General features: G+C 39.8%; 1 protein-coding gene across 2 annotated transcripts; it reads right to left on the bottom strand.

The window, feature by feature from the left end:
• acmsd (aminocarboxymuconate semialdehyde decarboxylase) lies at positions 1-12,831 on the bottom strand. 2 transcript variants are annotated; one of them, XM_041806514.1, is made up of 10 exons: positions 10,292-10,566; positions 9,266-9,310; positions 5,329-5,425; positions 5,201-5,250; positions 4,668-4,904; positions 4,404-4,497; positions 2,458-2,553; positions 2,142-2,314; positions 1,391-1,489; positions 1-1,300 (listed from the first exon to the last, which is right to left on the bottom strand). In XM_041806514.1, the coding sequence occupies exons 3-10, from the start codon at positions 5,411-5,413 to the stop codon at positions 1,238-1,240; spliced, it is 897 nt and encodes a 298-aa protein (XP_041662448.1). In that variant the 5' UTR covers positions 5,414-5,425; positions 9,266-9,310; positions 10,292-10,566; the 3' UTR covers positions 1-1,237. The 2 variants fall into 2 exon arrangements, with proteins under 2 accessions (XP_041662448.1, XP_041662447.1); XM_041806513.1 differs by lacking the exon at positions 10,292-10,566 and adding an exon at positions 12,710-12,831 and having other exon boundaries at positions 2-1,300.
• Positions 12,832-16,469: the final 3,638 nt, after the last annotated feature.

Below are 16,469 nucleotides of genomic sequence, written 5' to 3'. Positions count from 1 at the left end.
GTATCAAATATGGGCTAAAAAAACATGACAACAAGTCACAAAGGAACTACAGTTTAGCACACAGTAACTGTTAAAAAAGTCAGGAACACATCTGAAGAGGAGCTATGATGAGGATAAGCCTTAAACTAAATGGAAATGGAATACACACCAATAACAGATCAAAATACAGTAGGGTTTACCACGCGCACATATCCCTGTTTAATAAAGGATTTTTACTACATCAGAGTGCCTCGGACTCTCAGTTCTGACTGCCATCTAACACTGAGGACTGTTTTTGATAAGTTAATGTGCGAGTCATTGCTCCCTTTTTTACAGATAAACCACGGTAGCGCTTGCACATCCCTCAGTGGGCCCTGGATCCAAACTGAACAATAATAGGGAAGCAAAAAAGGTCTACACACCAGGATGCTTGTACTTTTCTTTTGTCATGTGAGACAGCTGTTGTTAACTTCCTTAATGACAGCAAACACATTTGTATGAGATATAAGCAAATCTGTGTCATATGCAAACAATAATGGACAAATTGGATACCAATGTGGTATCATTAATGTAGATGTGGAGCAATAATGGTCCTAGAATGGAACCTTGTGGTCCCCCACACTGTATCATAGCTCTCTCAGATTTTGTATCATCAATGTTGACATACTGGTGTTTATTATCATAATTACTCAGCCACTTTTTAAGACATTATCATGAAATCAATGTTGCAACAATTTTACAATTAAAAATATCACGATTAAAAGAATCAAATGCTTTACATAGTTACAGAAAAATACCACACTGCATTAACAATGGATATAAGAGTAAAGTGTGTATAAATATCGCGACTTTAAATAATAAAATTAGAACACTGTGACTTCTCATGTGACTGGCTGCTCAACAGAGCCCTGGAGCCGTATCAGATTTTAACATTTACAGCTCATAGAATGAGAAGACTTTTTACTGGCACATGAGCTCAGAGAAAAACTGAAAGAACACAACCATTACTATGTAAAATATTTATTTTCAGTGTGCACAAGAGCATTACATGCCCATTCTTTCCTATAACAGCTTGAATTTCCCTTTGTCAGTATTTTATTAGGTAAAAGAAAGACAATGATGCAAAACTGAGCATGGGTTTTTTATAAATCATCATATGAAAATAAAGAGGTTAAATCTTTTTAAGTGATCAAATTAGGAATCTTTACATCATTTATCATCTTTACTGAGTGTAGCAGATGTTTTACATAATCTCTTGTTACTCAAACTGCTTTCTTTCCAGGCCCAAAAACTCCAGAGCATTTCCAGCCAGTAACATATCCTACGAAACACAGAATACACAAGGTAGCAAATTCAGAGGGTACAGAATCAACATGTGATATAAAAACTTAAAGGTGGTGACTATTAATACCTTTAATGAGCCATCAAATTCATTCATTGACTCAATTAGTGATCCAGGTTGCAGCTCCCCCAGAGGAAATGGATAATCTGTTCCCAGCATGACTTTATCCTAAAAAAGGAATATTATCATGTCTAATCAAATTAAAGGATGCATACATGCACTCATAGTTCTTTATTAAAGCTGATACACTATATGGACCAAGTATTTGGTCACACCTGTTAATAATTGAATTCAGGTGTTTCAATCAGAGCTGCTGCCACAGGTGTATGAAATCAAACATGCAGTCTACATTTGCAAACATTTGTGATACAAAACAGCTCATTCTGAACAGCTCGGTGACTTTAAGCGTGGTATTGTGATGGATGCAACCTTTGCAATAAGATGGTTCTTGACATTTAATCTCTGCTGGTTATTCCACAGCCAGCTGTGAGTGATATTAGAAAGTTGAAGAGTTTAGGAACAACAGCAACTCAGCCAAGAAGACTATGTAAGATCACAGAGCCGGGCCTGCAAGTGGCCAGGTAGCCAAATACTTTTGTCCACATAGTGTTCATCATAACTGGAAGTATTCAGGATTATGTGAGTGCCTCCAAACAATAGAACAGTAGCCCTGACTTTTATGAGCCTGGGTACAAGAGGTATTTTGTTTTTACCCATGATTAAGTGTTCCACAGAAATAACCTTCCATGTCCATTCTTAAGAGTAGTTTTCTCTCTATGTATAAACCCTGTCTGAGCATGATAAATAAATTCCAGCTTACTTTTCCGATCACATCAAGTAGTAACTTCAGGGCAATAGGATCATGCACAAGAGAATCAGTGTAGAAAGAGCCAAGGTATTTTCTGGGAGAGATCTTGTTGTCAACAGCACAAAGGTCAGGGCGAACTGTGTGGCCATGTTCAATTCTACCAATGGTAAATGGAAAAGATCCACCTGTAACAAAAGCATTAAAGGTCAAACAACACCCAAAGGCTTATGGCATCTTTAACTGAGCATTTCATTGAAGCTTTAGTGCTAATCTTATGCTGCCCTGACAATGTATAACTGCAGCTGGGAACACCTGGCCAGTACTGTACCTCCATGTGCAAAGCAGACTTTCAGTTTGGGAAATCTCTCAAAGACACCTCCAAATATCATTGAGCAAATCGCCATGGTTGTCTCCGATGGCATACCTATGAGGGAGCAGATAAAAAAGTCTAAATTTTCTCAGCATAAGAAAAAATACAAATGGGTTGATCTACTTACAGTGCCTTTGAAAAGTATTCACCCTCTAGCTGTTTTTCCTGTTTACTAATTTTATAAATCTTGACACATAATTATTAAAAAAACACCTCTTTAATGTCAAAATGAAATCAGATTTCTACAACTGAATGTCAATTTTAAAATATATATGATGTAAAATAAGTGACTGCATAAATTTCACCCTCTTCAGGACGATATTTAATAGAGTCACCTTTGGCTGCCATCACGGCACTGAGTCAGTGTGGATAGGTCTCAGTCAGGCTTATGCATCTGGACGCTGCAATTTTACTCCATTCTTCTTTGTAAAACTGCCTAAACTCTGTCAGGTTGGGGATTCGCCTTGAAGTCAAGCTAAAAATTCTCATTGGATTGGGGTCTGGGCTTTGACTCGGCCGCTCTAGAACATTCACCTTGTTGTCTTTAAACCCTTTCTGTGTATCTTTCGCTGCATGCCTTGGGTCATTGTCTTGCTGGAAAATAAATGTTCTCTCAAGCAGTAGTTCTCCTGCAGACTGAATAAGATTGTCCTCCAGGATTTTCCTGTATTATGAGGCATTCATTTTACCCTCTATCTTTACAAGCCCTCCAGGGCCAGCTGCCGAGAAGCCTCCCCACAGCATGATGCTGCCACCAGTGGGGATGGTGTGTTTGTGGTGTGGTAAGGTATTGTGTGGTATTGTGGTGTGGTATTATGGCCCAAAAGCCCCATCCGACTAAAGAACTGTCTTCCACTTGACCATGTTGTCTCCTGCATACCTGTTGGTGAATTCCAGCTTTGACTGGTGAAGAACCCGGGCAACAGTTGTTGTCTTCAGTCTCTCCCATCTCAGCTTCTGATGCTCATAACTCCTTCAGAGTCATAGGTGTCTTGGTGGTCTCTCTCACTAGTATCCTTCTTGCATGGTCACTCAGTGTGTGGGGCCGGCCTGATCTTGGCAGATTTATGTAGGCTATATTATATAGGCGATATTCCTTTCATTGCTTGATGGTGGATTCACCTGAACTCTGTGGGATTTTCAGTGCCTTAGAATTTATTCTGTGTCCATCCACTGACTTAAACTTTTATAAAACTTTTTCTCTGAATTGCTTGGTGTTCTTTTGTCTTCATGGTGTAATGGTAGCCATGAATTCTGATTAATCAGTGACTGGACCAGACACAGGTGTCTATACTACAATCACTTGAGACACATTCACTGCACTAAAGTGATCCCCACTCTGCTAATTATGAGACCAATAGTAACGATTGACTGGACCTCTGTTGAATTAGGCCAGTAACTTTAAAGGGGGTGAATATTTATGCAGTCACTTATTTTTTTAGACTTATATTTAACATTCATTTGATGAAGTCTGTTTTCAGTTTAACATTAAATCAATTATTTATTTATTTACATATTTATTTATTTTTGCTTATTTACTATTTTATTTTATTTTTTAGTCAAAAAAGCCAAATCATATTGACTTGACTGATTCATAAAATCAATATAAAGGTAGAACAGGGGTGAATACTTTTTATAGGCACTGTAGAGGAACTGAGTTATTGGTCTTTATCAGCCTGATCAAAACTGAGAGAATCATCAACTTTTTTATAATATTACCAACAATTTTGTTTTGAGTACTTTTTGTCATTATTTGGGGTTGTTTTTTGTTATTATTTTGAATTAAAAATCAATTTGTATCCATTCCTGTCTTTGATTGATCTTATTTTTAGAGAAAAGTGCATCCTGCGTGCTATTGACTTGGGGGAATTCGATATCTCCTGTTCCTACTCAATCTCCCTCACCCACCAGCCAGGGCAGCCAATACTTAGCCATCCTCCCATCTGTCTGCATGTCCCAGGGGTGCACAAATATGGAGCAGCCCAGCTCCTCAGCTGCCTGCGTGGACGACAAAAATGCTTAAGCAGTATTTATTGGTAGATGAGAGAGTGACCTCTGAATACAAAGGAATGTTGTGCAAGTCAGTAGAAAATATTTCAAACCAATACAGACAAGGTTAAATTCATACCATTGTGATATAAGCATATAGTGCATATGCATTGTCTTACAGCATAGAAAGGATAGAGTTCAGCAGAATTGAGGTCCCAGTTGTTGATATGTGAGCCTATTTGCACCCCAGGGAAGCCCAGCTCCTTCACACAGCGGGTCATCTCCAGCACGGCTAAGTCAGGGGCCTGCATGGGCAAGGTGCCCAGGCCCACAAACCTCTTGGGGTGGCTACGCACTGTCTGGGCCAAATCGTCATTTAAGAGGACACTAAGATCCAGAGTGTCATGGGGTTTGGCCTGAAATTCAAAAACAACAAAGGAAAGTGTGAAAATTGAAACGTTTGTTCCTCATCTCAGTATTGATGCTTCTGTGCATAATGGACCAAGACAGCTTGGAGCATTCCCAGTTTCTTAAGTGTCACTGCAACAAGAGCCTAAAATTATACAATTCTCTTGCATTCTCTATGAATGGTTAGGTGCAGCTCACAGTAATCTGGGGCACAATGAACAACTTACTGTTTCAGGTCAGAGGCAAACAGTAATAAAGCACTCTCACTGTTTTTCTAAGTATCTCAGTCGTATTGTACTCTTACCCAGTAACTGAACATCACAGGAACTGTAGAGAGGGCCTGGACTGTTACTCCTGAAAATTACAAATAGAAACATTATCATTTAGATTCATGATTAAGAGTTGCATCTCTAATCTGTAATCTGCATGTACCATGTTGATCCATGTCTCTTATGCGTGCATTTGCATCCCAGCAGTTTTCTTGGATCACTCTGAACAGCTTCCCATCCTTCATCATCTGTGCTTCACCCTGAAATATCATTATCAGCTTTATTTCCATCTGATAGCTGCAGACATCTTGACAGACATCAGCAACAGACATCTCCACTGACTTTGTGTCCTTGTTCTTGGTTATACCACTAATATGAGGTGGAAAGGTGACATTGTCTTGCATCTCTAGTCGTTAACCCTAGGGTTGTGGTTGTAAAGCCCCCCCCCCCCAGGCATTTACTACAATTACATTTTTTACATCTTGCTTTTGGCTGGTTTTGCAAAGCATCACTGGATTTGTTGGTCCTGGTCAAGTTAAAGTTTTTGACAAGATTATACATCCATATTTTCAATGTTCCCAGTGGGAGTCCATATCATAATGTAGACTGTTGACTATGGAAAGATCCAAATAGCTGGCAATGAGCTCCTTTAAGTGGTAAACACTTCAAAAATCAACCACAAGAGGGCAGCAAACAGCTGATTCCTTTGGTTCAAAGACAAGCCAACCCTGATTCATACTATTTTGCAGCTGTAAAAACTGCATCTTTATCTACATCTCCAACTGTGTTATAGTATTAATACCAGTATAAAGACTTTACACAGATTTCCATCTATATTTCTTTGTGAGCAGTCTGCTGATGACAAAAGCCTAACCATCATCTGCCTCCTAAGCAGTGGTGTAGTATTAAAAAGTCACGGTGTCATTTGGCATTTGTCCACAGAAATGTTCATTTCCGCAGCTATTTTTAATTTCAATCTTAGTTTTAATCTTTAAATGAAATGCATGTTAGCTTTAGTCACATTTTAATCATTTCTATCGTTTATAGTTTTAGTCTAGTTTTAGTCGACAAAAACTCAAAACCTTTTAGTCTAGTTTTAGTCTATATAAAGTCCTCACATTTTAGTCTTTACTTTCAGTCCAAGAATTTATTCTCTTGAGTAAATCTTATATCAGATCATGGTAGTGTGTTCTCTGCACCCTGCCAGACCTGGGGTCCCTGCTTTCTACAGCCGAGAGGCAAAATAGCTGCAGATGCATTGTTTTTGACAGATTTACCCACAGTGGAGAAATATCACGGATTTTGGCTGTCCGATGAAAACTATATTACATTTTAGTCTAATTTTAGTCATCTTGACCAAAACTAAACTTAGTTTTTGTCAGTTTTAGTCATCACAGATCTATTTTTGTTTGTCTTAGTCTAGTTTTTGTCACGGAAAAAAGGCTGTCGATAAATAGTTGTAATCATAGTTTTAGTCTACGAAATTAACACTGGTCCACAGTGATGTATATTTGAGCAGAGGCGGACAGTAATTAAGTAAATTTACTTGAATACAGTTTTTGAGCATTTTTACTTTACTTGAGTTTTATCTTTTGGGGTGGCTTTTACTTTGACTCCTCTACATTTGATGGGCAAATATTATACTTTTACTCCACTACATTTCTATAGACCCAGGAGGCCCTTGGGCTAGATTAGGCCCCCTAGGTCCTTTTTAATGACCCTTTTAAGATCCAGTATGGAGAATTTCTGCACTTAAATATTGATATTCATTTAAAAAGTGACCATTCCTATATTATATATATTTTAAAATGAGGTCTAACAGTATGTCAGATTTATAATATATCTCAGATATTTCCCAAACCTCCACAGCCTCCTTCTCTTACTATTTCTAGTTTTAAATTGAGGACTCTAAATTAAAATGTCACCTCATAAGGCAGATTTACTAAATAGAAAACCAATGTTTGGTTTTCATAAAAAATGTCTTGTGAAGAGGGAGAAATGCTTTGAAAAATGCACTTTCAGGTTTGTGCTGGAAGTGACACTGGAGTCCATACCCACCCTGGGACCATATCCAGTGTTTCCTGATAAGTAAATATTCTTTATTGCAACACCAGAGGGACCACTTGTCGTAATTGATGGAACTATGAATTTTGCTCTCTGCCTGAAAATCTTGAAGGAAAATGTCCTGCCATCAGTTCATGACCTCAAGCTTAGGACAATAACCCAAAACACACTAGCAAGTCCACCTCTGAATGGCTTAAAAATTTGGAGTGGCCTAGTGAAAGTCTGGACTTAAATCTGATTGAGATGCTGCTGCCATGCAGTTCTAGATGCAATGCACATGTTGAAAAGAAGCTCTTTCTTGTTGTTTTTGTTTTTAATGACAAACATCAGCAATGTTTCTTTTCCTGAGTTATTTGTTACGTACAAATTGTGTCCATCTTGTTTGTTAAAACTGTGTATTTTCTGTGTACTGTCTTGTGAATTGAGCAGTGAGATGTCCTGTTATTTTAATCTGTTTTCTGCTCTATTTGTAAATAATTACCTGCCTTAGGATAACGGATGAAGTTTAGCTATTGTGCTAATTCTGGCATATTTACATTGATGTATATTGCGAAAATGTTGATTGATGTGCACTGTCCTGATCATGTAAATAAATAAATAAATAAAATGAAAACATCATTGACATGAGACCTCTCATCATCATTATCATCATCAATTAAATTATCTTCACCAACAAATAATGACCAAAGTACCAAGTGCTGGGTCACTCTCAAAGAGCTAGGCCTTAAGGTGGAGCAGGACAGTAGGAGCCAACTGTATTAGGGGGACTCATCTACCTCCGGGGACAACAGAGAAGAGTCTAGCAGTGCGCATAGTGTTCTCAAAAAAGCCAGGTCTTAAGCATTCTCTTCAAAGCAGAAAAAGGATTTTGCAGAGCGAGTGGAGTAAGGTAATCCATTCCACCACCAGGGGACAACAGAGGAGAAGAGTCAAGCTAGTGACTTAGGGCCCTGATTTGGTGGAAGTACCGGGGGCCTTTTGCAGGGGAGATTGTAGACCTGGATGAGGGATTCCAGGTAAACAGACGTAGTTTTACATGTCACTGCTTTGTAGGCAATGTGTAGGGTTTTGAATTTGATTCACGCTGCAACTGGAAGCCAGTGTAGAGAGATGAACAGAGGAGTGACGTGAGCTGTCTTGGGTTGGTTGAAGACCAGATGTGCTGCTGCAGTCTGATCATCTGCAGAGGTCTTAATGTGCATGCAGAGAGGCCTGCCAGTTATGAGTTGCAGTCATCAGTGCATGATATTACAAGAGTCTGTACCCTGAGCTGTGCTGCATGCCCTGTCTGGTGGGCTCTGATCCCGTCGATGTTGCTGTGTTGCTTGCAGAGGTGGGTATACTCTTAATTAACGCTCCATATATTTAAGTGATCCATCCAGCAAAGGATGTATCAATCATATATTAATTTTGCATATTTGGTACACCTAATAAGGGCCTTTTAGATTGGAACCACCAACTTCTTCTGTTTGACTGATTATCATTATGAAATTCTGATGGGGAATCAGATAGATAACTAATAGAACAAGCACCACCAGCATCACTGAATATCCCCAAAAAACACAATATCACTCATCCTACTCTCCCTCTATATAGCTTATCCTGATATTTTTACCCAACCAGTTTATGACAGCAATGATGAATTCCAGCCAAGTAAAGGCAGAGCAGGGTGGAACATGTCTGTGCCATCTTACAAAGATGTATTATACTAATAAAGGATGTGCATTGTACGAGATTGAGGAGATGGTATAAGGAGGTGCACTCTCTGCATAAGTGCTCTTGAGTTGTTGCCGCTAACAGACCTGTCAGGCAGCTCTGCATTCTTCTGCATTTTGGCGGCTATTTGAAGTGGATCTTTCTGCTGATGTAGTGGCCCCATGCTGAGTTCTGCAGCTGCTCACATGGCGAGGACCATACAAACAGGCCCACAGGGTGGGCTGCAGCCAGGAGGACCCTGCTGTGTCTTCTGCATTATATGCTAGTCTACATAAGGGCTCCTTTACCTGTAATCTGAGTGTAAATGCATTCTGTCTCACCTTGCAGTGATGGTAAAGCTGGACGAATCCATCATATCCATACCTCTGAAAGACAAGAGCAATAGAGTATTACGCAGATCTGAACACACATCATAATTTAGAATAGACGGGGTTTCTGTTCTATTTGATTAAGAGGTAAACTCTCTGTTTAAACATGGGTGTAGGTTAGTTCCCTCAGGCACTGCACTGTGAAAGAGCTTTTATTGGTTATGTTATCCCATCTGCGAGGGTTCAATCTTCATCCTAGAGGACTAGCTACTCTAACGCACTGGAGAAAACAAAGTGAACACCATCTGAGGCTGCTGACTCCTTTGCATACAGATGAAGCTGAAAATGATCTACGTTAGCAGTGCAGCCAGTGAAGCTCTTTTTTTTTTATATCAGAACAGATCTGCAGCACTATGTACTTTGTTGATACCTCAGAGAAGCCTCAGCTCTTTACAGTGCCAGATGGGTTCAACACCCTCCTTTATTAGGATTGAGAGGGGGGGCTCTCTTGTCTTTTTGCTTTAAATCAAATTTATGCTAACCTGTGTTCATTTTGATGACTCAAATATGACAAAAAAAATGTTTGTTTGTTCGAATACAGATCTATGGCATGTTCTGACCTCTACAAATACAGTAATAATGCATTAATTCAATGTAGAATGCCATACTATACAATCACAGTGTCATTATTGAAGATGATCAACATGATGTGTTTGGACCTTGAGACAGACCAGGCAGGGGGCCAAAGGAATGCCATGTGTGCTTCTGATTTCTGCCATAATCCATTTGTCTTCATTAATCTTCACTAATCAGAGCTATGAATAAAGATATTATGGTTCTGGTCAATATGCTTGCCATGCACCAGACATTGTTCTCTCAGTTTAGTGTAGTTTAGAGCACGTCAACAAAATGTGCTGGTCAAAATGTTTGTTTACAGAATCAACACAGCAGCAGTGGTGGACACAGGCATGGGGTCCTTCCACATCCATTGTTCTCCACCTTTTTAAATTTCCATTTAACAAAGAAAGAGAGAGGGACCTGGATGCATCGGAGGACCTCCACTTCACACCAGAAGTCAGATGAGCACCACCATATCTCTTCTTTTAATACCAGAAGTCACTTGAACTGAAGGTCTTCTTCGCTGTTTTCTTCGTGCATTGCTGCCATATTAATATGGGCATAAGGAAATATAAGTAGAGGAAAAATCTGTGACTTTTCAGACTAACAAGCACAGCGATTACATAACATTAATTTTACGAAGTCAATACAGACATAATATGAGATGGGAGACTGGCTGGCTGGATGCCGGACACACCACCATGTTGCCAGAGGCAAGTCCCTACGTCATTCAGTACAGTAGACGAGGACTGCGCACGTTTTCGAAGAAAAAGCTCAAACGAAACGACAAGATTACATGGATTTTATTGAATCATTTAAAAATGATCAATATCAGAATAATAACTGATAGGGAAATATCAGCATATACAAAGAAGTAGTAGATCGTTTTTCGTGCAGATGGTCTATTTTGTCGTGGTCTGGCACGATAAACGCTGGACCGGAAGTACTTCGTAAAAACGGTGAAAAAGGCCTCTTGTGCAAGTTATCGGAATAAAAAGCTCAAACAGTCAGATTATATTACATTATATTCAGGGCTTGACATTGACACCCGCCAACTAGCCAAATGCAGGTGGATTTCAGCCGTGGCGGGTAGCAGCGTGACTCTAACTAGCCACAATGGCAGGTTGAATTTATCAGTGTCACAACTTATGCTTCACTCTGAAAGTCCTTTTCAGTTAGCCTTTAGACTTGTCACAGAGAGGCTGTTCAGCACATAAAAGCTCAAATTTCCCTCCAAAATAACTGAAAAGCGGCTGGTCTCTTCATCCATTCGTGCTTATTTCACGCAGCGCCAAGGGCTTTGACGCTGTATGACACACACAAACGCGACACTCACAGACATATACGGACACACACTCGCACTGACATGTTGGTTAGACTGAAGGCTTCTATCTGTTCAGGGAAAATGTTTCAGAGGATAAACTCAGACCTGAACTTTCTCTTTCTGCTTTAAAGTGCCTCTCTGTCCATGAGCGGAAGCGCTGTTTATGTGTGTGTGCTCTCCAGCTGTGTGTTTCTGTTGCTCACACGAGCCAGGGCGGGCGGTGTGTCTAAATATTGTTTAATTAATAATAATAATTGGCTAGTGGAAATACTGAGTGGCTAGTAAGTTTACAGAACCACTAGCCACCGTGGCTGGTGAGTAAAAAAAGTTAATGTCAAGCCCTGTTTATATTACATTATATATATATATATATATATATATATATATGTAACAAGTCTAAATCATAAAGAATTAAAAGTAAAAAATATCTCTACATATATGAAACTTTATTATAAAATTATTTAATTTTAAACCATGGAGTACATCTTTTCATTTAACTGAGAAAATACAAGAAAGCGAAGTCCGCTTTTATGTTCCACTGCCAGTTATTATTCTAACATGGACCATTTGCTATAAATAGTTCATTAAAATCCATGTAATCTCGTTGTTTGAGCTTTTAATCCCGAAAACGTGCACAATCCTTGTCTCCTGTTTTGAATGACGTAGCGACTTGCCTCTGGCAACATGGCAGGTTTGTGACGTCTGGCCAGCTAGCCACTCTCCAATCTCCAGTCTCCTGTGGTTGGCTGTGGGAGCTGGGAGAAGATAATTTAGATCAGCTGGCTGTCAGCTGATCACAGCTGGGCATGTGACTACCACGTCCTGCATGAACTAACGCTGAGTTTCATTTGAAAGCTTGTGTAAACTTATGTCAGATACCTTAAGAAGTAGAGCTCTCAAACTGGCATCTCAAAATGCAAAAATATGCACAAAAGGCTGGTCATATTACATTATTGTATGTCCACAGTTGTTTAGATAAAGAAACTATATATGTTATATAAGCTGATAAAGGAGCATCATACTTGTGGAACTATGTTACCAAGAATACAAGGCCCTCATGTGAGAGGGGTTAACAAAGATCCACGAATGACTCTTTGGGCCCTGAAGGCTCCAGTCAGCACACCACCGTTCCTCACTAAAGCTGGGAAATGATTAGCCAGGCCAAGCCTCCACAGTGACACAGACATAAGAGCAGGAGCAGATAGGACAAGAGAGAGCAAGGCCAGAGCCGCTTATTGATTAAAGTTTAACCATCCATAGAGAACACAGATTTATGGAGTGAGCTGTTAAACTCCCCGCTGACACTCCAATGGGACAAGTCTGCACTTGTGCTTTACTGCCTTTTAATAGCTCTGAATTAAAGCGAAGCTCTGGCTGCTGGAGCAAACAAAGATGTGTTTCCTTTAAACCCACTCACCCACATCAGAAAAATTTGTTGCATAGATTGTGATTTACTGCATGCTCTTATAAAAACCCTCTCAGATCCTTGTTGAGTTTGTGTCTCAGGCGCCTACCTGCTTTAAATCGGGCCACTCCTTAGGTAAAATATGATTATGAATATCAACCTTCATCCTTACACCCTCAGGGAAATGTGGAGGTCTGCTGCCAGCGATGTCCTGCTGTAAGTGAGGGCATATGCAACAGATTCACTCCCCACCCTCAGTCAGAATCCAATGACCGACAGGTGAGTGACTGCTGCTGGGACACGCTGGTCATTCATTACCCAGTCTTTACAGCAGGAGGGGAATTAGTGGAGTAAAGCCTTTTACAGCTGATGTTCTGAGCCATCAAGTGATATTAAAACTAGAACGTGTTTATTTACAACCCACCACACCTCATCCAACAACACAGATGTCTGTCTGCTTTGTGCTGACTCAGCATTTTCAGCTGATGGCTCTATCAGTGACTGCTGCATCTTTGGGTGCTACATATAGGCATAATAATAATGATAATAATCCTGATACTACTGATAGAAATTTGACAAATACGAAAGAACAAAAAACACATTTAAGGGTCAACAAGAAAAAAACATGATTGAATAGATACGATAGGCAAATCCTGTAAGACAAGTAGAGATTGTATCTAACATAATAATAACTTCCACGTACTGTACATGCAGTACTATGACTGTAAGTGGTTGCCCCATATCACTGACCTTCACCAAGCAAAGCAAACAGTCAAACTAACTAGGGAAACAGCTTGGGGTTTTCCCCTCATGCTTGTGAATCCCTTCATGTTTAAGATCCTGCATTTTGTCGCCACCTGGTGGCTGATAAGCCTTGTGTATTTGCATTGTGTAAAAGCAGTGGTTCTTGACCTTTTCAGCTCGCAACCCCCAAAATAAAGGTGCCAGAGACCAGGGACCCCACTGTCCCTGAAGGTGGGTGAACACAGCCATGAACATTTAAGAATAGTCATGTGCAGACAAGGCTGCCCGTAAAGGCGGATAAAAGGGAGAGCTTTCTTGGGCCCAGCCAAACTGGGGGCTCACAGAGTGAGCAAAATCATGGTCCACTGTAAAGCTAAGCTGTGTTTAATTCATGTGTGCCACAGTAAATAGCATTAAAATGGGTTTAAAATGGCAAAAATTGTTGGAAAAGGTAGTAAAATGGGATTTTAAAAGTAGCAGAAATGGGTTAGAAGTGGTAAAGAGTTGATAAAAGTAGCAAAAAAAAAGAGAGAGACAGAGTTAGAGTGGCAAAAACAGGCACAATATCAGGGGATTCAAATGTGACAGAAATGGTTGGAAAATCTGGTGAGATGGGATTCGAAACAGGGGAAAAATGGTTAACAGGCAAAATTGGTTAACTGAGGCAGGAAACAGGCATACAGTGCCAGGAATGTGTTAAACTGTCAAAACTGGGCAAAACATGTCATGAAATGTGTTGAAAATGGACGTAAAAAGTGGCTAAGAAGGGTGAATAGTGGCAATAATGGTCATCAGAGGCACAATAGGTGGAAAGTGGCAAGAATTTGTTTAGAAGTGGCAGAAAAAAGTGGTGGAAAGGGTTTAATGGTGACAAAAAATGTGTTTTAAATGTTTAAATTTGGCAAAATTGGCATAAAGCCGCAAAAGTGGGTAAAAAGAGGCAAAAATGGATCCAAATTGTATAAAAATTAATGAAAAGTGGCTAATAATAATGGGAAATTGGGTAGGGAAAATGAATAAAAAGTGGCACAAATGAATACTTTCAACATTAAAAACCAATAATAGTTAGACACACTTTTCAGCTCCAGAATGAAGTAACTGCTATTCAGGACCAGTGCTACTGATGAAACACACGTTTTGATCCTATCAGTAAATCACAGCAGGAGAGGGAGAGGGGCCATTCTCTGGGTTTGTAAGGGGCCAAACAAAATCTGTGAGCAGACTTACTTTTTAAAATGTTTTAATTACTTCAATTTCAGAGTAAATGACCATGTTTTGTTTTACATTTAACTAATTTTATGCTTATATTTATATAAAAATTGGTAGAATATACAACTTGAAATCATTCAAGAAACACTGTTAGTACTTTTAAGGCACCTGGTGACCCCCTCTCACTTTTTCCTTTACCTCTAATCCTCCTCTTTATGCCTTTATGGGCACACACTATACAGTGATCACATTTTTTTTATGACTCATTCGTTGTGGTTTTTAGAAGAATGACAGTTATCATAACTGGGTGCATTGTTCCCCTTCAGTAACCAAATGACTGACATCACTCAGGCTCCATCCAGTGTTTTCAACGGTCCATGCAACATGCACTTAAGGTGTGTAGCGTAATGCACAGGTAAAAGTTAGTTAGGTGTGAGTGTAAATGTGCCAGGGTGTACCCCCGTACCCTGTAGCCTCTGCTTCTGTGCCTGTACTGCCCTCTTAGCTAGACTGTTGCCCTTTGTCATTTTATTTATTATCATTTTTATTCTTTTTGTTTAAATTTTAATTTTGCTTTTTACCTGTACAGTCTGACAAACAATGGGAACCGAGGTCTTGAATGTAAACTGTCTTGTTTTAGGGTCAAGCCCTTCAAATGCGTTTGTTTACAGCACGTCTGACCCACAGACATTAAACACATGGCAGACTCGTGCTAACCCTGTAGTCTCCATGATAAAATTTCATGTCCTCAGCACTCAGTTCATAAACAACATGCATGTGTGCAAATTTAAGGGTTCTCTACCTGCGGGATCTGAAATTACAGTCATGAAACTGCAGCCTTCCCTACCCTTCACCTTTTTCTAGGAGACAGAAGTAAAACTTACTGATCTGCAACATTTTTTATGATTTAAGAAAGATGAGCACATGATAAAATAATTATGTTGGATGGCTTGTATTTAAAATTGCTGGAAAATAAACTTAGCACAAAAAGTAAGGAAATTTGTGATTGGTAGATAATTTCTTCATTGTAACAATGCATCTTTGCAATAAATCTTATACCACTGGAAAGCCTGTTTATAAGCCTTTTAAATGATGCCACATTTGTAAGGAACATGCATTTGTAGGATGAGCAGCAGAGCTGAGTCTGTGGGCTGCGCCCATGAAAAATTTGCCAAATCTTCTCTGCCAATGCTGAACAGCTTATTTTGCTGTTGCTACTGACTCTTGTTTTGGGCTCCTGGTACCCCCAGGTGCTGCCAGTCAGGTGCCTGATTGGCAGCACCTGTGAGCCTGGGCCCTGCTGCAGTGGTCAGTAGGCGTGTGCTCCAAGAATTGGCATGCTGTGTTTGACTGATCTGGAAAGGACCCGTGTGAAAGGGCACCTTCACTGTTGTGGCTGTGTATGGTTCTTCCACATGCTACTGAGGGTCCTGTTTGATAGTCAATAAATTGCCAATATGTTTTGTTTCCTCAAACTTCTATTATCCAATCAACCAAACACCAAACAATAGTCAAAAGCAAAATCGGCTGTTTTGCACTGGCAGAGAAGATTTGGCGAATTTTTCATGGGCTCAACCCACAGACTCAGCTCTGCTGCTCATCCTACAAATGCATGTTCCTTACAAATGTGGCATCATTCAAAAGGGAAATAAACAGGCTTTCCAACAGTATAAGATTGATTGCCAAGATGCATTGTTACAGCGAAGAAATTAACTACCAATCACACATTTCCTTACCTTTTTTGCAAAGTCTGTAAGTACATACAACTGCTGATGAGGGGAAAAAACACCCTGGTGAAGCATATGCCCCACCCTGATGAGTTTGGGCTCGGCCCCGAGTATCTAACACCTCTGGCTCCGCCCCTTCTCTAACCGACTCTGTAAACTTTTTGATAATAATAACGTAGAGAAACCACA

The sequence above is a fragment of the Cheilinus undulatus genome, linkage group 15 (genome assembly GCF_018320785.1).
Source record: "Cheilinus undulatus linkage group 15, ASM1832078v1, whole genome shotgun sequence".
Taxonomy (NCBI): domain Eukaryota; kingdom Metazoa; phylum Chordata; class Actinopteri; order Labriformes; family Labridae; genus Cheilinus; species Cheilinus undulatus.
Note: the sequence above shows the minus strand (reverse complement) of the source record. Positions and strands in the feature narration are given on the sequence as shown.